Source organism: Ipomoea nil, unplaced genomic scaffold (genome assembly GCF_001879475.1).
Source record: "Ipomoea nil cultivar Tokyo-kokei standard unplaced genomic scaffold, Asagao_1.1 scaffold2422, whole genome shotgun sequence".
In the NCBI taxonomy this organism is placed as follows: Eukaryota; Viridiplantae; Streptophyta; class Magnoliopsida; order Solanales; family Convolvulaceae; genus Ipomoea; species Ipomoea nil.
Window position 1 is genome coordinate 1155256 of NW_017618850.1, and position 27689 is coordinate 1182944.

The 27689-nt window shown below is 35.7% G+C and overlaps 1 protein-coding gene across 6 annotated transcripts; it reads right to left on the minus strand.

Moving 5' to 3' along the window:
- Window positions 1-11002: 11002 nt before the first annotated feature.
- On the minus strand, window positions 11003-23975 carry LOC109152514. Of its 6 annotated transcripts, none has more exons than XM_019300219.1 (12): window positions 23711-23975; window positions 23271-23347; window positions 17824-17899; window positions 17625-17697; window positions 17480-17531; window positions 16229-16290; window positions 14960-15023; window positions 13604-13661; window positions 13428-13514; window positions 12597-12690; window positions 11658-11760; window positions 11003-11413 (listed from the first exon to the last, which is right to left on the minus strand). In XM_019300219.1, exons 1-11 carry the CDS (start codon window positions 23797-23799, stop codon window positions 11668-11670), a joined length of 825 nt encoding a protein of 274 aa, XP_019155764.1. In that variant the 5' UTR covers window positions 23800-23975; the 3' UTR covers window positions 11003-11413; window positions 11658-11667. The 6 variants fall into 6 exon arrangements, with proteins under 6 accessions (XP_019155764.1, XP_019155763.1, XP_019155762.1 ...); XM_019300218.1 differs by having other exon boundaries at window positions 11003-11433; XM_019300217.1 differs by having other exon boundaries at window positions 11003-11452.
- Window positions 23976-27689: the final 3714 nt, after the last annotated feature.

The following is a 27689-nucleotide window of genomic DNA, read 5'->3' on the forward strand; positions in this document are numbered from 1 at the left end:
AACCCCAAAGCTGTGTCATTTGAAGAGGCATTATCAACAGTAACAGTGAAGACATTTTTAATCCCCCAATCAAGAAGACAACTCTCAAGGGCTTTGGCTATGTACTCTCCCTTATGAGAAGAAATTGGGACAAAGGAAATGATCTTTTTGTTAAGCTCCACTGATCATCAATGAAATGTGCAGTAATGCACATGTAATTTATCCTTTGGACAGAGGTCCATGTATCAGTGGTCAAGCTGACCCTTTGGGTGCTCACCCTAAACAACTTTTTTAGGCTTATTCTCTCATCTAGGTAAATCTGGTAAATGTCTCTAGAAATGGTCCACCTAGAAGGGATTTGAAACCTAGGACAAGCAACTAAAATGAATTTCCTAAAGCCATTTCCCTCAACAATCCTGAAGGGAAGTTCATCAACAATGATCATCTCACACAATGCCCTCCTAATAGCCTCTTGGTTGAAAACCCAAGTCCCCAAAACCCCCTCAGAAGCTTCTGTTCCAGAGGCATTAAAGGTGAGAAGACACTGCCTTGTGTCCTTACAATGAGGATTTTTTAAGCAGGCCTTCATATGGTTTTTCAATGAGGAAGTGCCATGCTTTTTACTTTCACATTTATAAATTTTTGCACAATAAAGGCATTTGCCCTCAACTACTGGTCCCTCAGTTTCACCTTCAGCAGGTGGAGCACGGATCTTTTCAAAATGATCCCATACTTGATGTTATCACATCTTTGCTTGTTATTATAGTTATTTTGAATCATCTCAGTATTTAAGTTCTTTAATTTTGCTTATTTAATACATATTTTCCTTGCTATTATCATTTAATTATGGTTCACACTTGTTTTGAATGTTTTACGGTGTTTGTTAGTGTTTTTGAACCATTGTAGGTCAATTCTATGAGCAAGGGAAGTTCAAGGATGAGTTTGGAGCAATTTTGGACAAGTTCGGGGACCAGAAGGCTCGACGCGTCGAAAATTTCCAGAATGTTTTGTGATCGAGACCCGCTGGTCTCGACGCGTCGAGACTTGGCTCGACGCGTCGAGCGAAGCGCGAATGCGCCAACTTAATTACAAAAGGGCGTTGGCTTCAGCATCTTCAACTTCCAATTTCTTTATTTAAATATAGGAATTATAATTTGAGTCCAATTTTGTACAAGATTCCTATTTCATCTCAACTTTGTACCCACTATAAAATCCCTCCTTCCTCAACCCTAATGCAAGACCGAGAGATATTTAGAGTTCTTTGTAGACAAGAAAGAGAGGAATCAAGAGGCTCAAGTTGTCTTTGGAAGCAAGGAGAAAGCCAAGGAGATTTGGGAGAATCGCTTGGTTAATTCTTGTACTCTTTTGATGATTTGTAATCCTTTATTCATATTTGCTATGTATAATTTAGCCATGCTCGGCTAAATTCTTTAAGTATTTTTGGGTGAATTTGTTTATAAACCTATGTGCCTAGTTCGTTAATTTCTTAATATATTTATGTTTGGTTTTATGATTTGTGTTGCAATCTTGTTTTAATCTGTTGTTGTTGGTAGTTAAAGGCCTAAATTACTAGCTTCACAGTCATGTTTGTGTCACCAATGGGAGTTGGGGCATAAATTAGGGCACACACGATTGCACCTAATGGTTGGTCCTTGGGAAAGGGGAACTTATTAGGGGAAGTTTACTCTAGATTATTGCTCATCGGGAGATGGTAGTAATTAGGAATAATTGAATGCTGATCTTTGATCTTATTGGGTGTTTAAGCCATGGGAGTGGAAATTCATTAGGAATAGAGATTACGGGAGTAATTCGATTCCACTTTGCATTCCCATACAAATCTTAATTCCAAACCAAATATTACAAATGTTAATTGGCACTAGGTGATTAAACATTGTGCCCCAAGAATCATATTTTGCTCTATTGTCTACAAAACCTTGCTACTTATTTTATTCTGCTTGTTATTTTATGCAATCAATCAACCTTCAAGTTTTGTTCGGACTAGTTTCATATGAGTAACCTAGTAGCTAGTGATTAGTACCCCACCTCTCTGTGGTTCGACAACCCGAATACTCCGGGTATTATTTGTTTGCCCCAAATTACAGTAATCAAATTGGCGCCGTTGCCGGGGAGGTGGCGTTACGTACTGACATTAGTGAAAGTCTTACTTTAGGAGTCTAGTCCATTTATTTATTTATTTATTTATTTATTTTATTTGCTAATCCATAACAAGTTCCTTGTTCTTGAGTGTGATTTTGCTTTGAATCTAAGAACTTGGCTTTTTATGCATACACGATCTCTTGGGAAAGAAGGATTATTACCTTTGAATCTTGATATTGAGAAAAGAGCCAAGTTTCTTAGGAAACAAACTAGGATGGCACAGGTACAAGAAAACCAAGCTGAAGGGAGATCAATGTCTGACTACCTTGCTCCGGATGTTGAGGAGCATGGTAGCATCAATATTCCAAATGTGGAGGCCAATAACTTCGCGATCAATCCGGCCATACTCAGCATGGCTGCGGCAGATCGATTTGGAGGGATGCCCACGGAAGATCCCAATGCTCACGCCACCAAGTTCCTACGACTTTGTGGCACTTTCAAGATAAATGGAGTCACTCAAGATGCTGTCAGACTTAGGCTTTTTCCCTTTACACTGAAGGACAGGGCTGAAGATTGGTTATCCTCACATCCAGATAACCATTTTGACACTTGGGACAAATTACATGGAGAATTTTTGAAGAAGTTCTATCCTATCTCCAAAACTCAAAGGATGAGAAGGGCAATTCAAAACTTTAAGCAACTGGCAACTGAGTCCCTCACTGAGTCTTGGGAGAGATTTAAGGAATTGAAGAGGCAATGTCCACACCACGGATTTCAAAGTTGGGATTTGATGATGTCTTTCTATGAAGGATTGCTTGATAATTCTAGGATTTTGGTGGATGCTTCTTCGGGTGGTTCGTTCACGATTCTAGAGCCAACACAAGCCGAGGAACTATTGGAGAAAATTGTTATGAATGGATCTACTTGGTACACGGAGAGGTCTCCACAAAAGCTTGTAGGAGGAATTCATGATGCGGGGCAATTAGCCGATCTGTCAACAAAGTTGGATAATGTGGTCTCCTTGGTTCAAAAACTTGCCCAAGTCACCATCCAAAATCACAATGTGAGTCATGTCTCTAACCCTCCTACTCTTGGTCGAGTTTTGATGTGTGAACTTTGTGGTGGTGGACACAAGTCAGGGGATTGTATCGACGAGTTAAATTCCCAAACCTCTATGGAGCAAGTTAATATGTTGGGATATAATAGGCCTCATCAACAGTCTTTCCAACCTCAAGGGACCTACCATCATAATAATTCAAGGAACCATCCCGGCTTTTCATGGAGCAACCCAATGGGAGCTGCCAACCCTCAACACTTTGTTAATAGAGGTCCTCTGGGTTCAATCTAAATTTCCCGTTTCAGAGGCCCCACCACAATCGAATACGGAAGTATTGTTGGAAAAATTGATTAAAAGTCAGTTAGAGATTACAGAAAGGATGGATAAAATGGATGCTCGCCAAAATATGGTTGAAAAGCAATTAGCAAATCAACCTTCTATATCAAGTACTAAAGTCACGGGGAAGTTGCCAACTATGCCTGAAAATCCAAGGGAGCATGTAAATGCAATTGTTACAAGGAGTGGCAAAGTACTTGAAGAGCCACCTCTTCCAATCAAAGCATCAATTCCTAAAAAGACAGTTGAGGAGAAGATTGAAGAGATACTTGATGGTATAGAAGATGAGCCAATTGCTGTGCAAAATAATCCACAAGTTCAAAAGGAAGTAGAGAAACCTGTGAGAAGGTATGTACCCCCATTGCTTTTTCCTCAAAATCTTGAAACAACAAAAGAAAGTAGGTGGAAAAAGTTTTTGGAGATTGTTGAGAGTTTGAAAGTTTCAGTTCCCTTACTTGATTTGCTTTCACAAGTTCCCTCTTATGGAAAATTTTTGAAAGAGATTCTAGCTAAGAAAAAAGAAATATGGGGAACGAGAGATGGTAGCTGTGGCACAAGAGTATCAAGCGTTGACCCCGGGAATTGGGAGGAATATACCTAAGCATAGAGATTCGGGGAAGTTCAAAATTCCTTGTGTGATTGGAGGTCGACCTTTAAAGGGATCCCTTTGTGATTTAGGAGCCAGTGTGAGTGTTATGCCTCTTACTCTTTGTCAAGGGTTAGGGTTGGGAGAACCAAAACCAATCCAATTCACCTTAGAAATGGCGGATAGGTCCATCGTAAAGCCTATTGGAATTCTTGAAGATGTCCCAGTTCGTGTAGACAAGTATTTTGTGCCTTGTGATTTTATTGTGATAGATGTCCGAAGGAACCTAGACGTTCCACTCATTTTGGGGAGACCCTTCCTAGCCACTATTGGAGCAATGATTGATGCAAGGAAAGGGTCCATGATTTTTTACTTTTGGGAGGAAAAGGTGGAATTTAATGTTCTTGATGAGCCAAAAATCATTGAATGCAAGTCAATTTTGCACATCGACCCTACTCTCAAGGTGACACATGATGAGTATTTGCATTTGAAGAGTCTATGGGGTGATGAGATCAAACTCGCGGATCAACCAGGATGAGCACTCCATAACCAGGTTAGGTCGAGCTAGCGACGTTAAACTTAGCGCTTCATGGGAGGCACCCCATGTTATCTTTTATTTATTTCGTATTTATTGCTTTCTAGTTTAATTTTATTGCTTTCTAGATTCGTTTTTTTTTTTTTTGCTTTCTAGTTCGTGATTATTAGTTTTCTCTTTTCTCTTGTTCTACTTTTCTTTTATTTTGCATCAGGGATGATGCAAAGTTTTAAGTGTGAGGGGGAGGAATCATTAATTTGGGGATATTTCTAAATTTTTAAAATTTTTTGCTTTTGCTTGGATGACTCATATGCTATTTTTGGTGAATAAGTTACTTGTCTTAGCATGCAGTTATAATTATTCTCTCTTGTTGGTTTGTGGTTTGTTTTAGTGGTGCTTGCTGCATCTCAATTTGTGATGGATGATTTGAGGTGTAACACATATTTGATCTATTCCCTTGCCAATAGCTTTGTTAACCACTTAATAATTGGATTAATTCTTGATCTTGTGTTTTGCATTGCTAGTGAAGGCTTATGTGAGATTCCGGTCATGGGTGTTTTGCTAGAACTTGCCTCATTACTCCCTAAGTGATGTCTAAGTTTTGCATGTTTTGAAGTGATTTAGGCCATTTTTGTTTAGCCATAGCCTTTAAACCTGTCCCTATATATATGATTATCCTTCGTATCCCCATTGTGCCTTTTGTCTGTTCAAATAAGTGCTAAGCACTTATCCCCTCTTTGTGATTGTTTTTCTTTGATTTACCCCATTATTATAACCCTTAGCCCGTGGCCAAATATTTCCCTTCCACCCTTGAGAGAATGAAACTTTTATCTTTATCTTTTCCGTAAGAAGAGTTTTATGGAGTTGTGCTACGAAAAAAAGCAGCCAGTGTTACAAATGTTCAAGTGTGGAGGTCATGAAAGTTTGGATTAAAATTATCTTGCTATATCCAAAAGAAGTCCAAAGACAAAGAAAAGAATGAGAAAAAAAAAAAAAGATTGAAAGTTTTTGAGTTTGGATCCCCACTTTACCAAAGAGTTGCTAAGTTCTTAAAAGAAATTTGCGCCTTGGAATTATGATTATCTCATCTCTTCCAAATTTGAAAAGTTTAGATAAATTGTGACATTCTCTCTTTTTGATTAATTTTTCCATACCACTTCTTTGTTAGCTATCACCCGTAGCCCCATTACAAGCTAAATAAAGTCCTATTTGATCTTAGCATGAATTCTTAGATTTGATCTAGGGGAGTATGAAGGGCAAGCCTATGGGATCTCATTCATGAGCCGTGTCTTGCATAATCTCAACTGAGTATTTGTCCACACTTGATCCTCACATACTTTAAATTCTTGGTGCTTGGTTATTGGCTTGGAAATGGGTCTCTTATGTGCCAAACTAATTTGATTCTTGAAGCTTGTTGTTTTGTAGCAAGTTGGTTGGTGGTTTGAAAGGTTGTGCAAGAGAGAGCATGAGTAATTTGTATGTTTTGACTTGTGATTTTATTCCTTAGTTTTGCTTGAGGACAAGCAAAAGCTTAAGTGTGAGGGGGTGATGTTATCACATCTTTGCTTGTTATTATAGTTATTTTGAATCATCTCAGTATTTAAGTTCTTTAATTTTGCTTATTTAATACATATTTTCCTTGCTATTATCATTTAATTATGGTTCACACTTGTTTTAAATGTTTTACGGTGTTTGTTAGTGTTTTTGAACCATTGTAGGTCAATTCTATGAGCAAGGGAAGTTCAAGGATGAGTTTGGAGCAATTTTGGACAAGTTCGGGGACCAGAAGGCTCGACGCGTCGAAAATTTCCAGAATGTTTTGTGATCGAGACCCGCTGGTCTCGACGCGTCGAGACTTGGCTCGACGCGTCGAGCGAAGCGCGAATGCGCCAACTTAATTACAAAAGGGCGTTGGCTTCAGCATCTTCAACTTCCAATTTCTTTATTTAAATATAGGAATTATAATTTGAGTCCAATTTTGTACAAGATTCCTATTTCATCTCAACTTTGTACCCACTATAAAATCCCTCCTTCCCTCAACCCTAATGCAAGACCGAGAGATTTTTAGAGTTCTTTGTAGACAAGAAAGAGAGGAATCAAGAGGCTCAAGTTGTCTTTGGAAGCAAGGAGGAAGCCAAGGAGATTTGGGAGAATCGCTTGGTTAATTCTTGTACTCTTTTGATGATTTGTAATCCTTTATTCATATTTGCTATGTATAATTTAGCCATGCTCGGCTAAATTCTTTAAGTATTTTTGGGTGAATTTGTTTATAAACCTATGTGCCTAGTTCGTTAATTTCTTAATATATTTATGTTTGGTTTTATGATTTGTGTTGCAATCTTGTTTTAATCTATTGTTGTTGGTAGTTAAAGGCCTAAATTACTAGCTTCACAGTCATGTTTGTGTCACCAATGGGAGTTGGGGCATAAATTAGGGCACACACGATTGCACCTAATGGTTGGTCCTTGGGAAAGGGGAACTTATTAGGGGAAGTTTACTCTAGATTATTGCTCATCGGGAGATGGTAGTAATTAGGAATAATTGAATGCTGATCTTTGATCTTATTGGGTGTTTAAGCCATGGGAGTGGAAATTCACTAGGAATAGAGATTACGGGAGTAATTCGATTCCACTTTGCATTCCCATACAAATCTTAATTCCAAACCAAATATTACAAACGTTAATTGGCACTAGGTGATTAAACATTGTGACCCCAAGAATCCTATTTTGCTCTATTGTCTAGAAAACCTTGCTACTTATTTTATTCTGCTTGTTATTTTATGCAATCAATCAACCTTCAAGTTTTGTTTGGACTAGTTTCATATGAGTAACCTAGTAGCTAGTGATTAGTACCCCACCTCTCTGTGGTTCGACAACCCGAATACTCCGGGTATTATTTGTTTGCCCCAAATTACAGTAATCAATACTATAGATCTAGACTCCACCTCTTTCCTCTTCTTTGTAGGAACAACAGGAGGAGAAGGCATAGGATTTGTCTAAGGATTTCTCTCAGTACCTTGAGCTTCTACTCCATGCTCCTCATCAGTTGAGGTTGGAGGGTGTCCAGATGCACTGATGCTTTCCATCTATAAAGATGGGCATCAGTATCCACATAAAGCAGACAACAAAACACATCTTAGGGAGATTACAAATCATACAATCATATTAAAGCTTCCACCATACAATCATACATAGAAGTATTACATATTACACTTCCACCATTATACATAGAAGTATTACATATTAGACTTCCACATATTGAACAAAATCAGATATTCAGATAGTCACAGAGAACTGAGAGAACAAGAGAAATCCAGAATCAGAAGACAGGCACCTCTTAACTTCATCATTTTTCTAGACTTCATACTTGGGACTTTAAGGGATTAACTATTAAGGGTCATACATCCATAAACTTATAACTTATACAGGCATACAGGGATACAATCACAGTATCACATTAATCACAAAAAGTGACAAAGAAATCCAGAAATCAGGAACCTGTTATAGCTTGAACTGTACATTCATCATTTTACTGGATTTCACAGTTGGTAGTTACAATTGGGGCTTCCACCATTTTCACCAACAATGAACAGCCAACAGGGGTTAGGGACTTGGGGGCTTCCACAAACAATACAGACAAATCATACAATCACAAATAAGAGACAAGTGACATGTCATCCGAAACTTCTCAACAGATTCACACTGTCACAGTCCACATAATCATAGATTCATCAGTCATAGAAACCCTAATCAAAGTCTCAAAGATTCAAAGGCTTAAAAATTCACAAATAAGGGACATTTGATTTCACACTGCTTTCTCAAAATATTCACCACATATCATCATAATAATATAATATAACACAAAGTCACAACTCACAAACATTTTCTTAATATAAACTAGGGTTTACGATTTACTTGATTTCTCCCAAATAATCCCCGGAGAACAAGGGCTTCTAATCACCAGTTCACTACGGCTTCTACCACTTAGATTCTCAGAGACAGAGAGTAAGAGATTAGAGATTGCAACGCTTCGATTCTGAGAACCCTGAGATTAGACAATAGAGATTTAGAGATTACAGATTAGAGAGTAAGACTGCAAGAGATTAGAGATTAGAGAAATAGAGATTAAGAGATTAGAGATTTACCTTACGGATTTACAGAATCAGAGATGACTGATGCGTGATGAGTCTTGACTCTTGAGAGAACTGAGACTCTGAGAGACTGAGAGTCTGAGAGAGTGAGACTCTGAGAGAGTTGAGAGTCTGAGAGAGTGAGAGTCTGAGAGACTGAGAGAGTTGAGAGTCGAGAGAATGAGAGATGCGATCTCAGATCTCAAACCCTAGGTCAGCTGCGCAGATGAGATAATGAAGACCAAGTGGTGGAAGGCATGTATATATACATTGATGGAACGACGCCGTATTATACAACGCCTTAGGGAACCCTAGGATAGTTCGGGTATTCGGACGGGTCGGTTTGCAAAATTGTATACCCCACCCGAACCTTCTAAAACGACGCCGTATTGCATGGCGGATCGGGTAAGGAGAGTCGGGTTTGGGTCATTCCGGGTTGGTCTCTCTCGATTTTCAGGTCGGTCGGTTTGAACGGGTGGGTCAGGTTCTGCACAACCCTAATTAGAATAACTCCTAGCTTCATCTGATTAATTCCATGTGCTTGAGCTTAATAGCATAAAGACTATTTTGATAGGAGACGGTCCAAGTGCTTTGCCTAAAACAAAGGGTTTTAGTCGTGTATTAAATTATACACTTACAACTTCATATTAATCTATTGCATTCTTCTCAATCTCCATCTTTGGCATTAAATAAAAATGCCGATCCAAGTGCTTTGCCTAAAACAAAGGGTTTTAATTGTGTATTAAATTATACACTTACAGCTTCATATTAACCTATTGGCCTTCTTCTCAATCTCCATCTTTGGCACTAAAATAAAAATGCCTAGCCGAAGACTTGATCACACAACCTTCTATCTATTTCAATAATGATGAGTCCATCTCCAACACTCCACTTGGTCTTTTGGTTATAATGGAAGCATTGATTTACAAGTAGCATATATCATAGAGAACTCTATTTTTCCAAATGAGTTAATACCCAAAATCGTCCTCAACTATAGTGGTTTTTCTCAATTTCGTCCTAAACGACTTTGGTGACCTAATATCGTCCCAGACTTTTGTGTTTCGCTCAATTTAGTCCCAGACTTTTGTGTTTTTGATCAATTTAGTCCCTCATTTGTTATTCTGTCCATTTGGTGTTAAATAAATAGGCAATTCAGTAATTTTAATATTGGCATCTCTTTACTCGTAGACATGTGAACTGCGAAATCTTTTTTTTTTTTTTTTACGAATTACTCCCAGAATTACTCTTAAAACTGCGAATATAAAATTTGATTTGCAGGTCCGGGAGTAATTCTAGGTGTAATTCGTACAAGAAAGAGGAATTTCGCACTTCACAAGTTGAAAGTAAAGAGAGATCAATATTGACATTACTGAATTGTCCCTTTATTTAACATCAATTTGACGGAATAACAAATGGAGGACTAAATTGAGCGAAACACAAAAGTCTGGAACGATATTAGGTCACCAAAGTCGTTTAGGACGAAATTGAGAAAAACCACTATAGTCGAGGACGATTTTGGATATTAACTCTTTTCCAAATACTAATATGTATGAACTTTGGCTTCACTTTCACTTAGGAGATTTATTTATCTAAATCTAAACTCAAAATAAAATTGGAAATTTTCTAAAATTATAATTTGGCTCATCAAAACTATTACACTTTATTTCTAACACCATGTTTTCTATCAAAAGCTTTTTGTAAGAACAAAAGCGAGATGTGGTTTACATTAGTAATACAAGTTTGGGAAATGACACTTTTTTCTCTTGGGTTATATGCTTATAGCACTTTTTATCCCTGAGTTATTCATGTACCCACATTTGCCCACTCAGTTATGTTAAAAGTGGTGGTTTTCACCCCAACAAATTATTGCTTGTATGTATGAATGACCACAGTTTGATTCGAACATAACCGAACACTGTAGCAACCAAATTAAAACAATAAAGATAAAATAAAATAATTGTTGAATTTAGACTATTTTAAAAATAAGAAATTAAATTTACAAAAATAAATAAATTTTAAACTGACTGTTCAAAACCAAATTTATTTATTTATTTTTGTAACTTTTATTTTTTATTTTTAAAATAGTCTAAATTTAATAATTATTTTTTTCAAATTTGAATCGTAACCAGAACCGTCCCTACTGTTTTGATTCAGTTGCTACAATGTCCGACTAGGTTCGAATTAAACCGTGGTCATCCATACATACAATTAATAATTTGTTGGAGAAAAAAATAAATGAAATATTTATTTGTTAGGGTAAGAATGTCCATCTAACATAAAACGGAAGAAAAACCACCACTTTTAACATAATTGAAGGGAAAAATGTGAATACATGAATAATTCGGAAGGAAAAATGCTATAAACATATAATTCAGGGTAAAAGAATTGTAATTTTCCATACAAGTTGTATCCATTCATTTGGAAAACAAAAATTACAACTCAAATGCCGCTATTCTCAACTTGATGCTTAGGCTCCATTTGGAAGAACGATGAGATTAGACCGGTGACAGTGAAATTGAAATTGAAATGATACCATAGCTACCACTCCCGCCAAACCCCAACACCGGCCTCCAATTGAAATTTTTGCGACTGGCGTGATTCACCATTCCAACATCTCAAACTGCAATTCATCCAAACGACTTATCGAGAGAAATTGAAGTGGTCCACCGCTTCAACCGCTCTTTCAAGCACACCCTTACAAGAGCCGCATACACATACAGACAAATTTCAGCCCTAATTAAGCTTCACAATAATTAGATAACTCAAGTGTTCAGTATAATTCCTGATGCAAACAAGAATATCTATTTTCATTTTCCATTCCATCATTCTGGTGCAGTGATAAAAGTTAAAAGTTAAATTGCAAATTTAGTAAAACTGGAAAAATATAAATGGGAGAGGTCAGGTAAAAGCAATGAAGTAATTATTCCATGTTTTATACCTAACATGTACTATACGCATGGGCAAAGCCTCCTTGTATGCTGATGTGAGCCACTGCAAGAAAGCACAGATTGCGAAGTAGTATACAAGCATGCCCCAGATTCCTGAGCAAAAAACAAAAAACAAAAAAATGAACAAAAATGGTGAAAAATTATATACATTTAAAAAAAAAAAAAACTACTTTAGGCTGTGACTCATGTGACTAACTAATATATGAAATCTTAATTGAAGCTAAAATAGCCATATTAGAAGGAATGAAATCTTAATATCCCATATTAGAATGACACGTGGACAACAAATAACCAATTATTTCCACATGGTCCACACAACTGTATGGACCATACTATCAAATACTATATATTCAGTACACAAATAATAGGGAAAAGGGTCAAATACATCCCTAAACTTTATCCGAGAAGTCAATTAGGCCCCTGAACTTTTAAAAGTTGCAATTAAACCTATGAACTTGTTATTTTCGTGCATTTAGACCCAACAACAGGTTAATTACCTGCAATAATAAGTAAGTCGCAGACGTGGAATTTTTCAAATAAATAATAATAAATTAATATAAAATTAAAAAAAAAAAAAGGATGCATATGCATGGGAGTCACTTTTTGTCCTTTATGGCTTTATGTTTCATATTCTAACCACATCAAATTTATGACCAAAATATACATAATTTGCATTTCTATAGTACTTGCACAAATGAGAAATAACACCAGATTACTAATAATTTTATGAAACAGATAATCTTTTTTAAAGCAGAGACTATGTTTTCCTCTATAAAGTAATTTTGTGTGTGGCATGACTCATAAGTATTAGCTAGTTGCTTGTAAATCTCTCTAAAGAGAACATATTTTGTCTGATCAGATAAGGAGCATATAATTTGCAACATAATAAAGAGAGATCCAGAATATATAGCACAAAAGGAGTACTATACCAGGTCTTCAGGGGCATCATCAACTACTTCAGCAGGTTGGTCTGCTCCAATACTGGCCAAGCATCCACCTTTACAGCTCAAGTATTTCTGTATCCTGTTCATGGGAGACAAAGTCAGGTTTAAGACAAAATATTTAATGGTGTCAAGATAAAGGAGAAAAAAAAATCGCATTCAAAACAAGTCTGCATCAAAATAGATTATAATTGTTCTGTAATAGCTTATTCAAAGAGCTTTTCTGCATAACCAAAATGAGATGGAGATCATGCCATAATCCATATCCATATTCCATACAGACTCTTGCAAGGACCACAAAAAGCAAAAATAAAAAATAAAAAAAAATCCCAAAGATCTTATATGATCCCTATTTTAACTTAATCATTTATTGTTGGCTCGATAATTTAAAAAGAAGTGTCCAAGTTTCTTTAGTCATTCTAGCTTTCCGAGGGAGATTTCTTTGATTAGAAAACTGACACAAGTACCATAGAGAAACGGAAAAAAATGATTAAAAATTAAGCACAAACAATCAACTGTAAATAAATAAAAGAAAATCCCTTGTAACCCCCACATATATTAGTCCTTTCCAAAGAAGCAGGGATATTAGATCTTCCCACTATATAGAATCTAGACAGTATCACACATTGTTGAGGAAGGACTCCAGAAATAAGTATTTGTATCTAAAAGGAATTGGAGAAATTAAACTAGTCCAATGGGTTCAATAGCTTCACTTCTTCAGGTCAAGCAAGGTGGGAGCCAGAGGATGGGTGGCAGGGGGGGAGAGATAAAGACAGAGCAAGAGGAACAAATCTATGATTGCATGCATATTAAACTTACATTTCACATTGATTAAGCAGCAGTAGTTTGCTGGGTACACAAGATTCACCACTTGATTTGCATACCAAATCACATGATTCCCCTTGCCTTTTTCCCAGCACCATGCATAATAATGAACAATATCTGAGAATCAGCTGAATTCCAACCACAGAAGAATTATAAATTAAATTTCCAACCTTCCAATGATGATGTTAATCCCAATCAATCTTGATTCCATGGGCTTCTCAGAGGACCCTATTATATTACATATTTAAAACAAAAACAAAAAAGGTTACATAAACTCATAGGAACAATCGTAGCTAATTCAAATATATATCTAATCCCCACTGAGCATACTAAAATTTTATGCATAAACAGTTTGAGAAACTTTCGCTTTGGAACATTACACGTTGACCCTTTATTGTTTAAGGAGATTTTTTTTTGTTCCTTATTGTTTCAAGGTTCTGATGGTCCTTATCCCCACTTTTTAAAATTGACCAGTCAACACCACCATTGTTCCCCAAGTTTCATGCCATTAGTTCCTAATTCACTCACATCATAAAATATTAATGGTTGACACATATATCACCGTTCTGAGGCTTCAATACCCATTTCTGGTCACAATTCTTTGCTATTTTTCCCTTCTCACTATGTATAGCCTAATCCAATAGAAAAAGTAAAGGATCTAAAATATTTGGGCCAACCTTGGCCTAATTCAATAGAACCATAATCAAACAGACTAATCCAATGCCATTTATTCAACTCACATCTAGCAAGCTCAACGCCTGATCCGATTGTGACCCACAACCAACATGGCATCTTATCTTTTTCTTTGCAGTCTCGTGCCCTCACTTAAAACTCTAGGCAATGCCAGTGAAAACCTTCAGAGATGAGGACAGTGCTTGGCAAGGGGTAAACAGAACTTTGTATTGTGTCAGCTAGCCATTTTGAAAGCATTGATGGTTGGCAGGGACATTGGTTTTGCATTGTCATCAGAATAGTTATGACCGTGGCTCAAGTCTAGCATGGTTCCAGGCCTGAACGTTGTTATGGTTTAAGAACCGATTTCCAGAACCTTTTTATTTGCCTTGCCAGACAATCAGAGTGGCTCTAGTCTAGGCTTTTACTTCTTCCTCTCATGAGTCTCACAGTCTCACACTCTCAACTCCTCATATATATACACATATGCACATATGTATACGTATTCCTCTATATTTTTATCACAATATTCTCAACCTTATCTCAGATATATACACATGCACATACCTATTCCTCTTTGCTGATTACTAATGATGATAACCAAAATAAATAACAGATGAGGAATAACACTTTCCCCAGCCTTGATACCAATTAGCAAAGGAAAAAAATGTGATTATAAATTATAACCAGCCTACTTAGCCAAAAACAGAACATAAATAGGCTAGAATAGGATGCTTCACACTTTCAGAGAGTTCTCTGAAATACCCTACTATGGGAGTCTTCATGCCACCTTATTATAGAGAGAATACAGAAAATATTATACTTTTAACCAGCAAGAAAAGTTAAGTACTAACCTGAAGAATTTGATGGTATGGAGAAACAATGGTGAAATTCACTGTGGTAAGCATTTTCATGGACCTAAAAGGTTAACCATATATCAAATATTTAAGCTCAGTGACAGCACCCCTAGCAGTTCTTTGTCATTCACTATTCTTTCTGAATTAATAACATTTTTTGCAAAACAAACATTAACAAATTTAACCAAATTGAAGACAATAAATAATAAGATTAAGGAAAATGGGTCAAATAAGCCCTCTAAGTTATAGTGCAAGTGAGCCCCCTAACCGGGGAAAAAAAAAAACAGTGCAATTGAGTCCAAATGTTATGTATGGTTACTGCTGATGTGACTGACACTGTGACACGTGGTGTTCTGATGCTTATGTCGATTCAAGTGTTTTTTTTTTTCGTTTTTTTTTAAGAACAGCCACGGACTGTCTTCAAAGGAGACAGTCAGACAGCCATCATTGATGGATGTCTAAAAACTAAATTCCATTTTTTTAGACAGCCAAGACTTTGAAACGATGGCGGCAATGGCCACCTTTGTCTCCAGTCCATATCTGGACACAAAACAGCCATGGCTGTCTTTTAGTTTTTAGCAGACAACCACAACTGTCTCCTTCGAAAAAAGTCAATGGCTGTTCTTTAAAAAAATGCAAAAATAAATAAATTACAAATTATATACTTGGATCCACATAACATCAGAATGTCACATGTTAGCCACAGCAGCGGTAACCTGTTGAATAAGTAATATTTGGACAGAATTGCACCATTTTTGCCGATTTAAAAGGGTTAGAAGGAGCTTTTTAAAATTAGAGAGTTTAATTTCACAGTTCGCTAACTTAGGGAGCTTATTTAACTCTTTTGCCTAAAGTAAAATAAAATAAATAAGTCTTGCATATCTGCAAGAAGAGACTGATGTCAAATGATGATGCCAAAGCAAGGCTGAAATTAAATGAGTCTTCAGTAGGCTATGATCCAAGGATTAGAATAATAGAATATTCATTTTGGGAGACCAAATTATATAGTTCTAAACAAATGATGGCCATCCAAGTGAATTAGAAAATGTTTATGTAACTATGTAAGCCAAATTTGCCCCTTTTCTCTAAAATTCAAATGACTAATAAGTAACAACAATCATCCATTCAAAGTATAAGATAAGAAAGGTATCCTGCTGCTTTAGTTTGACTAGAACCTAGAAAATGAACTTGAAAGCAAATGGTTCTAGCACACTAGCACCCATATGAATCCTTGACTTGAGTGGTAAACAAGAAAAAGATACTCACCACACTCTCTGAATTATGACGACATCTGCCTGCACAAAACTCAAAAATACTTGAATACGTTCCTGTCAAATAATGAGCAACATTTATCAACCTTGCAGAAATCATGCAAAGATACAACATCTATGTGTAAACCCCAATCAAAATGTGTGGAGCCAGAAGCACAGAACTCCATAATTCAATCAACAATTAGAACATATTATTGAAAAATTAAAAAACCAAAATAAATTGTGTTGGGAAATACTTTTGTTGATAAAATTCCTTCTTACATTTTTTTCTTCTTCTAAGAAAGGTTTTGGAAGATCTGTTATTACAGTTAGAAGTAAAACCCTGCAGAGACACTGATATCCTTAATTATTATTTATATACATTAAATCTGATAAATTAAAACATTAAGGCCAAGTGCATAAAAAGCAAAAGTCTATTATCAGAACTTTACCTGAACATCATTACTTAATGCTAATCTGTAGTAACTATGAAGAGCATACAAATATCATCATACAGAACTAAAGATAAGAAAATAAACACACACACACACACATGTATGTATGTATGTACGTATTGCAGTGAAAGATGGCTAATTTCATAGCCAAGTATAAAGTATAAACTTCAGTCGTTTACTTTTTGTGGTGAAGTTTAAATCATAGGTTCTCTACATAGGCACATAGCCATAAAATAATGTTATTGCAAAGAAAAATAAACAAATGTATCAGCTTCTGTTCTTCTAAAGAGGAACTTTTTTCCAAACAAAAAAAAAAAAAAAAAGAGTTGGTTACTGGCACTTTTATATTTAATACACTGTATTCATTTATTTGATTAGGGAAGAGGTGTGTGTGTGTGTGTGTGTGTGTAGGGTGAGTACTTTTACATAGAGAAAAATAGTAGAAATATATATATTTTTTAAACAAGGGCAAGAAAGAAAATAACATGAATTGAAGCCATACCACACTAATGGCAGTAACAAGGGTCAGTTACCCCTTTAGTAGTTCAGAAATCCACTTAACTTGATTTCAAAAAAGAAATCAACTTAACTGAAATGCATCTTCATGACACATGACTGATAAAAAAAGCTGCCATCTAAATGAACACATTTATTACTTTCCAATGACCAGTCATTTTAAATAAAGTTCCAAAATTTTAAAATAAATAATACAGTTAGATAACAACTCTGGTAGGTAGTGCCTCAGATTTAGTCTTTCCTTACATTACTTTAAAAGTTTACTATTTCAAGTGCAACACAATTAGAGGACCTACCAGCTGTTATAGGCTTTGCAATCTTCACCTTTAGTGCTAGTTCCTTTGGTGTCTGCAGCAGATTTAGCAACATAAGTTGTAAAACATATAAGCGGAAAATCTTTACCAAAACATAGAGAAAAGAAAACCTAGTGCAGTTTATTACCCTAGATGGATTCAGGCAGCATGCAACACAAAATTCATACGAGTTGCAGCATTGTGAGAGCAGATTGCAGCCGCTACAAGAGGGAAATAAAATAAGAAATATCAGATCTTGTTCTCTTTTTAAGCATATTTGTATGCTCGAAATGAAGTAGTGACTTAATGAAAAAAGTGTTCCACATCATAAACTTGAGACAACTCACTGGCAAGAGAACTGTTCTCCTTTGCCATGACAGCAGCGAGATTGTGGATCAACTGACAGAGCATCACAGACTTGACCTACAATTGTTAAACACTGGCTATAAGAAGTGCCATGCAGTTAGCACTTAGCAGAATCGAACATGGAAAATTTTTTGCATTATGTAATAACACTAGGGATACAAAATAAATTTTCCACAACTATAAATGGAACCTGTTGAAAAATAAAGGGTTAGGTTTATCTATAGGGTTGTGTCTGTTTATGAATAGGTGTTTACAGTTATGTGTCTGTGTGTGTGTGTATATATATATAATGGATCAAGTGCAAAGATAACTTCCCGTGTGGTTATTCACTTATCCTATAAGAAGAGGATATAAGGTGTTTTCGGTATTCATACTTTATTTTATTCTTTGGGTGTATTTGTCATTACTATGGGCTCTACTACATTCCCCCTTGCTGCTCATGCTTTGTTTGTTCTGCCTCTCTTGATGAAGATTGTTGTTGGCAAATCCTAGAGTGCTTATGTTGTTGTGAGGGTGTTTGTGTTAAGCTTCACTCTTGGTGCCTTCATTCCCAAGGTTGTCTGTGTTGAGCTTCACCCTTAGTGCCTTCATTCCTAAGGGTTGTGTATAACATCATCCCTCCGAAGCCATCCAACACTGTTATCCTCTAGCTGCTTTTAATCTTTGTTGGAATATGTGCAGTGTTAGAATATGAGCAACCTACTCTTATTATTATGCTTTTAAGTCTTTGGGGAGGGCCGGAGGGGAATAGTTTTAGACCTTTTATGTCCCTTCCCAATACTTGTTATCTTCCTATATAATGTCTTGTAATGTGTTGATCTTTTTCTAAGATGGAATAACAAGAAGATAGTTCAGGTTCCTTTTAGTTTACTTTTCAACATGGTATCAGAGCCTCCTTTGAAGGGCCTGAAAATTTCCAGACGAACTCACCGTGAAAAACGGTGTTCATCATCACTTTTCTATACTATCTCAAACTAAGAGCTTTATTCACTGAATTGGTGCCACATTCCTTCAAAAGAAGCTCCGGCGACACTGCTCACTGTTTTCCGGCCAAAATTTCCAGATCATCTCGCCTTGTTCCTGCGACACTACGGTGTTTTTCGCATATTTTTATGACAACTATGGCAAAACATAAAATTTCAAGCAGTGTACCAGCCGGGAAGTCTGCCTGGGTCACCAAAAATCAGACTCATGCTCTTGCATTAAAGTCAGACTCAGTTTGGGTCTTGGATTCTGGAGCACTGATCACATATCTGGTAACCTTTCTTTTTTCTCCCATATTGATTTCTTAGACTCTCTTCCTGCTGTCACTTTTGGCGATGGGTCAAAAGGAAAGGCTATAGGAATTGGAAAAGTTACTAATCATTCTTTATCTTTATCCAATGTTCTTTACATTCCCGGGTGTCCCTTCAATTTGATTTCAATTAATCAACTTACTCAGTCTCTTAAATGCCTTACACAGATGCAGATTGGGTTGGATGTCCTTGGGATAGGAGATCGACATCAGGATATTGTGTCCTATTCGGAGGGAATTTGGTTTCTTGGAAAAGCAAGAAGCAAGATGTGGTTGCACGATCAAGCGCAGAGGCAGAATACCGAGCAATAGCACTAGGGATTTGTGAACTAATTTGGGTTAAGCAACTTCTCACAGAACTCAATTTCTGCAAGCTTGGGCTTATGAAACTAGTTTGTGACAATCAGGCAGCTCTACATATTGCCTCCAATCCTGTCTACCATGAAAGGACCAAACATATTAAGATTGACTGCCACTTTACACGCGAGAAGGTTGCATTCGGAGTCATTGTTACCACATTTGTTGGGTCAAACGATCAACTCGCTGATGTTCTCACCAAATCTCTTCGTGGACCTAGAATTGAATATATTTGTGGCAAGCTGGGAGCTTTTGATTTATACGCTCCAGCTTGAGGGAGAATGTTGGAATATGAGCAGTGTTAGAATATGAGCAGCCTACTCTTATTATTATGCTTTTATTATGCTTTTAAGTCTTTGGGGAGTGGAATAGTTTTAGACCTTTTATGTCCCTTCCCAATACTTGTTATCTTCCTATATAATGTCTTGTAATGTGTTGTTCTTTCTAAGATGGAATAACAAGAAGACAGTTCTGGTTCCTTTTAGTTTACTTTTCAACAGGGTTGTAAAAATCGGTCTAGGCGCCGGCCTAGGCCCCGCCTAGGCGCTAGGCGCCTCTAGACCGTGGCGATTTCCACCCTAGGCGCCCGCCTAGGTTACCGGCCGCCTAGGCGTCCACCTAGCGCCTAACTAGGCGCTAGACGCTGTCCGGGCGCCCGACTAGCACCTAGCGCCTACTGCAACCATGCTTTTCAACAATCTTCATTTGTAATTTAAAGTAAGGTATAATGTATGTTTCAAACCAGCTTGGAACTTCCAGATGTTCCAGCTTGAGGGCGAGTGTTGAAAAATAAAGAGTTAGGTTTATCTATAGGGTTGTGTCTGTTTATGAATAGGTGTTTACAGTTATGTGTCTATATATATATATATATATATATATATATATATATATATATATATATATATATATATATATATATATATATATATATATATACACACTATGTTTCTTTATTGGAAAGAGAGAATATAGAATCATACTAATATATTGTAATCTTTCAATCTTATATACATTTTCTCATTCCTTGATTTTTCATCTTTGCTTCCGCCTAACTGGCGGGCGCTTGTAATTCTCCACCCGCCAGGCATTTTAAATCTTTCAAATTCAACAAAACCCAATGGGGTAAAAAGTTATAGTAATATTCTAATAAGTATATATATATATATATATATATATATACACTATGTTTCTTTATTGGAAAGAGAGAATATAGAATCATACTAATATATTGTAATCTTTCAATCCTATATACATTTTCTCATTCCTTAATTTTTCATCTCTGCTTCCGCCTAACTGGCGGGCGCTTGTAATTCTCCACCCGCCAGGCCTTTTAAATCTTTCAAATTCAACAAAACCCAGTGGGGTAAAAAGTTATAGTAATATTCTAATAAGTATGCAATGAGACATTAGTGAGAACAAAATATTGACATATAATTTTTGTACATAGAGATATGTTGAACAACAACAATGATTGAAGGAAGCTCCCCCTTTTTTTAACTTCTTTATTTTCTAGAGGCACTTTGACAATAATTACTTAAACTGAATAGGAATAATAATTGAATACCAGAGATTTTTACATTCTCTGAACCTCCCTAACTTTCCTCAAAGTGGAAAGCAAATGATTTGAAGAGGTAAAATTAAGAAATTCTTATCATCAATCAAGAATTTGTTAGTATGAACCGTCAATTTAAGGATTTGATAGAGCTTCAACAAGGCATAAGATTAAAGTTCTTGCTAAGCAGAATAAATAAATAAATAAATAAAGAGAATTGAATGCCGAAAATCAATGAGATGTCTAACTAGACTCCACTAAAAGTTCCATATCTACTTTTCAGTTCTAATTCTGATGAAGTGATGACATTATTAGTATCCCATGAAATAAAGTGAGAAATGGATTCAGGTTTTCTTAAGATGAAAAGTCCTGTCAAAAAGTGTTTTTAAGAATTAAGATTACAGCACGTTTGATATTTTACCCTTTGTTTGAGGTTGAAGAACCTCTGATTCCTAGATTGAGAAGCACAATACACAAGTTGTTTAATGGTGACTTTATGCTTAGAACTTCTAATTCCTTACTCTTTAATTCTCCCTCTCTTCATAAAACAACATCAGAAGCCCTTTGAGGTTCCTCCAAATGTTTTCACTCTTAGGCCACCAGTTGCTTGTGCCAAGCCTCAATCCTCCTATCAATGTCAAAGCTAGTGCTCAGTGCCGATCTATTCAAGAAGTGGATGAAGACTGGGTGGTTGAGAAGCTTTGCACTCACCACAAATCTCTCAATTTCCTCACCCATGTACACCGGAATGAAGGTGGCCCCCTGACACTCCTATCGCACTGGATCTAAGTTTTATCATCTGAAAGTATTTGAATCTCCAAGAGAGAGAGAGAGAGAGATAGAAAATGAAGGGAAGGGAGATGTTGCAAGGTGAAAGCTGCTTGTTGAGATCAGAGTGGAGCACCAGTGATAGCTCCTTTATTTTTAACGGCTCAGTTAAGATTTGGGTTAACTTAGCCACTTTTGTGATAATTGAGGGGCAAAAAGTAGTGACATTAATTGACGGACAATGATGACAGTACCATTACCATGGAAAATCTTCAAGTTATGACATAAAGGCATCAAAGTTGAAGAAGATAATAGGCAATTCTGATGCTTCTTTTTTAAGAGGTCAAGTTTTCTCCATTGCGGGGAGAATGATCAATGATGTGATCCATTTATGCTCAATCTTAGTTTAACTGAGTAACATTGAATATGTGTATTATAAACTACGTATATCCGTAGATTTCCTGATCAATACCACTACAATTTTTGGCAGTCCAGAAGCTCCATGGCAGGCTATAGATTATTTAGTTTCCTGTTTTTCTTTTCAGTATTTTAGAATCTTGCTTGTTTTAGGATTGTTAAGCTTAGAAATCCATACTCATCAAATAGAATGTTTGCTAAGTCATGATGAGCCTAACTCTATATAAACTAATAAGCCAGTTGTTTTTATATTACTGTTCATTGAAGAGTCATTCAAAAGAGAGTTTACTTGGTTTTTTTCTATCTGTGCAGAGACTCCAAGGGTATCCTTTTCTTTTCTTGCTCCCTTTCTTGTTATATCTTACATGAGTTACATCAGGCAATTCTTGAATCCTACTGAAAATTTCCTGAGAATAGTAAATAGTTAACTTCTACTATTTAATAAACCCAAAGCATAAGCTATTAACTTCCCCCCAAGCAAATACTAAAGCTACAGATGCAATAAAAATGTTCCAACAGCAATCATGGGCTGTGGCATGGCGCATGGGTGGTAGGTGATGGGTCATCAAGGTACTTGAGGAAGAGACAAATGATGGGATAAAACGCTTCTTCATAAGGAGGTGAGGCAACAAGATTACAAGAGGCTCAGAATTGGAAAGTATTTGACCCAATAGATGATATTTTAACTCTAATTTTTTGTTCCATTTGACTGCGCTCCAGTAAAAGAATATTTTTTTTAAAAAAAATATTTTTTTTGTCACTCGAGTCTCAATCCGGACCAAAGTGCTTGCTTTGGTCTGAATTTGTAGATCTTTGTGCTTTGCCATACAAATCGATGAGGAATTAATTGATCACTACATTGCTTTAAGCCTTTAACGGAGCGATCACCTTTGATACATTTGGACCTCCTACTTAAAAGTCAGGAACTAATACCATTCAACCACAAGGTTTTTGGCACAAATTACCACATTATGATAAAAATTACTTTCATGCACAAAATTGCAAAGATTGTCCCCACAGGTTTAGAAAAGAAACACTACCTTTATCATCAGCTATCAAGTATCGTCCTTGTACTGTCGTTCTACAAATATAATTGTTTTGCAGGCTCACATCCTTCCTACAATGCAACAAAAAACAATCATGGATATATCAATGTCAATATTTTCCCAACTTTTTGTGTTTATGAACTAATATGATTTTCCTCCGAGATCCACAAGGACTTTACATTAAAAACTAATGATTATGGTTCTTGTTAAGCATAATCTTCAATAAAACAACAATGCAAATCCAAAACAATCCACAATCTACTGTAATTTTATATGAATCGTCAAAAATCAGAAAAGTAGAATTTTAACTATGGTTCTTGTTCAGTATAAATTTCAATAAAGTAAGATTACAACAATTCAACAAAATTGAATATTTAATGCTAAAGAAATTAGTTAACATTAATCAACCAAACGATGCTTTCTTTTCCAATTACCTGATAGCTATAACTGAAGACGAGAATTGAAGTGCAACGACGAGATGAAACCACCACAAAGATTTCAGGACTAATGACGTTTTCGGCATTTCAATATTTGAATTTCGAGATCTCTGTTTTGCTTGATCGATTTTCGATTCTTGAAGGATTGGTTTGCCCCTTTACCTCCTAAGGGCAGTAACCAAGAGGCAAGAGCTCAAGAGGTATGGACGACAATGACACGATTCGGACAAATCCTTACATTCATCAACAACTAGAAAATGGATTTTGATGCTAAGTTTAACCCCTTTTTACTCCCTTTTACTTTTTATTCTTCTTTTTTATTCTTAATTATTCTCTTTTATCTTAAGTAGTATTTTTACCCCATAATGTATTTGTTATAATATATTAATAATAATAATAATAATTACATCGGTATTAACTTGTGTAAATTATAATATCAAATATTATATAGTACAATTGGTTAATTTAGTTGAATCGATTATGTTTTATGATGTTATTATTGCTTTAATTCGATGAAATAATTACCCAAAAAATTGATAACATGTAGATACACACATCTGGTGCTGAAACATTAGACAATTTATATATCAATGTTTAGGATTTGTATTAATTGGTCTCATTATCTTGTTGTGTAGTAACTCAGTTATAGAAATTATTTGGACGGCAGATATATTTTATATGTAAATATCTAACAATTTTGTCATATTTGTATAAAAAGAAAACATAATATAACTCTTTGAATTACACATTATTGAAACCTCTTTGTAGACGACATTGGTAGTAGTAACAAAATTTTGTACATCCTCGTCTAGAGCTAAAACATTTAGGCCTTCAGAATGAGTGACTCGGGAAAAAGCCACGTACAATTGACCGTGATTAAAGACCAGTTTTTTCAGCAATAACCCAACATGAGTTAGTGTTTGGCCCTGACTTTTGTTGATAGTCATGGCATATGCTAGCATCAACGAGAATTGTTTACGCTGGAACTTGAAGGGCAATCTCGTATCAGAAGGAGTGAGAGATATTCGTGGGATAAGAACTTTGGTTACTTTATGCGTCTCATTAACTATTCTTGCTTCGACAATATGATCCGCCAATCTTATGACGATGAGGCACGTACCCTTGCAAAGACCAAGAGAGTGGTCTATGTTTCGCAATAACAAAATAGGTGCACAAACCTTTATTGTCAATGAATGATTAGGAAGTCCAGACAATCTCAAACTATTTAAGAATTCAGGAGTGTGTACTTGTGATAGATTATCACCATCTGATTCTGCCTTACACAAAGAATCACAACTTAAATATGTTCGACCTTCTGCAGTGTTCATGTCACACATGTACTGATTAATTTGATCAACAACATCTAAAGTCGGTGACAGGATCGCTGGTCCTTCTAGGTGCGACTCTTCAAGCATTCCAAATTTCGCACTTGGGAAGGTGTTTTCAACTATAGTTGCGATTGGATTAGGTCCACACTTCAACAGAAACCTTGGCGGAATATCGATCTTAAACAAACCATTGTTTACAAACCCTGTAATCTCATCTCTGATGTCTGCAATCCATTTTGAGAACCAATCAACCGTCTATCTATCTTCGTCTGAAGCTAAGCTCCATAGTCTAAAGTTTTTCGTGAGCCTCAATACCTTGCAATTCCTCCAGAGATATGAAGAATGAATAGTTGCCCTAACAACCATTGGTCTCGTTGCTTTTGGAATAACTGGAAGAATCTGTCTAAAATCACCGCCCAACACTACTGTCTTTCCACCAAATGTTTTCTCAGCACTACCCGGTATGGTGAACCTCAATAGATCCCTCATGGTTTTGTCCAAAGCCTCAAAACAGTATTTGTGCATCATCGGTGCTTCGTCACATATTATCAATTTGTTCTTTATTATAAGTTCGCAAAGGTCATTGCCTTGCGATATATTGCACGTGGAATCTTCGTTCAATGAGAGTAGCAAATCGAGAATACACCGTCCTGCCTCCCGGCAAGAGCAAAGATGTTATTCCACTTGAAGCAACGTTTAGAACAATATCTCCGCAATTCCTTATCTTTGAAGATAACGTTCACCACACGAACGTTTTGCCTGTTCCTCCGTAACCATACACAAAGAACAATCCTCCTTCATTAGAATTAATATCATTCATCATAGAGTCGTAAACATTCTTTTGTTCGTCTGTCAATTATGTTACCAATGTTTCATGATCTACTTTCAACGATTCCTTGTCATATGCCATCTCTTTGACTATCAACATGTTTTCCGTCAATCCAATGTTGCTTTCGTCTGGAATTGACATTTCTGGATAGTACCTCAAGTTTTTCCCCCACAAAGATAACAACTTCTCCAACTCTATCAAATTAAAGCAATTTGTTTCTTATCCAATTCCGATAACAACAAATCTTCATAGTCCAAAAACGAAAAAAAAATCAAAATCAAAGAATGTGTTTATTTAAAAATAATGATAAGCAAATAAGAAAGTCGAATAAATATATTGGATGTTGATGTACATGGATTGTGCATGAGAAGTCGACAATAAAAATGTGCATCCTTCGCAAGGAATTCCCAAACGGCATTCCACACCACCTCGGGTCTACTAATTGAACTTGAAGTCAGCAACGTAGCAAATAACCTTCACAATGCAGACACAAATTCCCAGTACCTCGAGTCAGTAATACCGTCGATATACTCCTTCTTATTATTATTATTATTATTATTATTATTATTATTATTATTATTATTATTATTATTATTATTATTATTATTATTATTATTATTATTATGTATCTTAAACGTATATATGTATATTGTATACTTGCTTATTTACCGAAGCTTACCAAATATATTATTATATTAATTAAATATATTATTATTACCTTTTAAAAAAAAACATTATTATTACCTTTATTCATGCTTAAACATAATAAATGCATATATATGTAATCCAAATTGTCTTTAGTTTTACTTCCTAATATAATTTTACTTATATTACATTATTATTATATTAAATATTAAATATATTATTATGCCCCAATAATATATATATATATATATATATATATATATATATATATATATATATATATATATATAAAGGATCAAATGAGGACATATCCTTAGGTGAGGACGTGAAGGACTTATCTGATCCTTTCTTTAAATAAGTCAATGGCTATGATTTAATTCTACGCAATGGATTTATTTTCACATACTCAGTTTGTTGTGCATTGGTTCTCAGTTTGTTGTGCATCCATAGTGTGATTGATGTGCATCCATCGCAGTTCGTTGTGCATGCATAGTGCGATTGATGTGCATCCATCCTAGTTCGTTATGCATTCACGTCCTCACTTGATCTAGAGCATATATATATATATATATATATATATATATATATATATATATATATATATATATATATATATATATATATATATATATATATATATATATATATATATATATATATGTTCCTAGGTCTTTCCGTGCGGTCAGTGTGGTTTACACCATTAGGTATGCATGAATGCACCACACAGTGTTCGAAAATACACAATTATGTGTGGTGCATTTTGTGGCATTTCATTCTGGTGTATTTTTTAACACTGTGTGGTGCATTTATGCATAATGGTGTAAACCGCACAGATCGCACGAAAAGATATGTTCTCATTTGGACCAATATATATATATATATATATATATATATATATATATATATATATATATATGCGAGTTCAGGTGTGACGGGGTTCTCCCGTGCAACGGTGCAGCGTCACCCATAGTTAAGGAAATATACACCATCAACGTTAGAAATGCACCATAAAAACACACACAAATTAGGTTCGCATCACCAAAAACACACCATTAGGTGTGAGTAAAAGCACCATACAGTGTTTGGAAATACACCATTAGAGGTGGTGAGTTATATGGGGTATTTTTTGGGGTGTGTTGTGTAATTTTTGAAGTATTTTTGCATTTCATTGTGG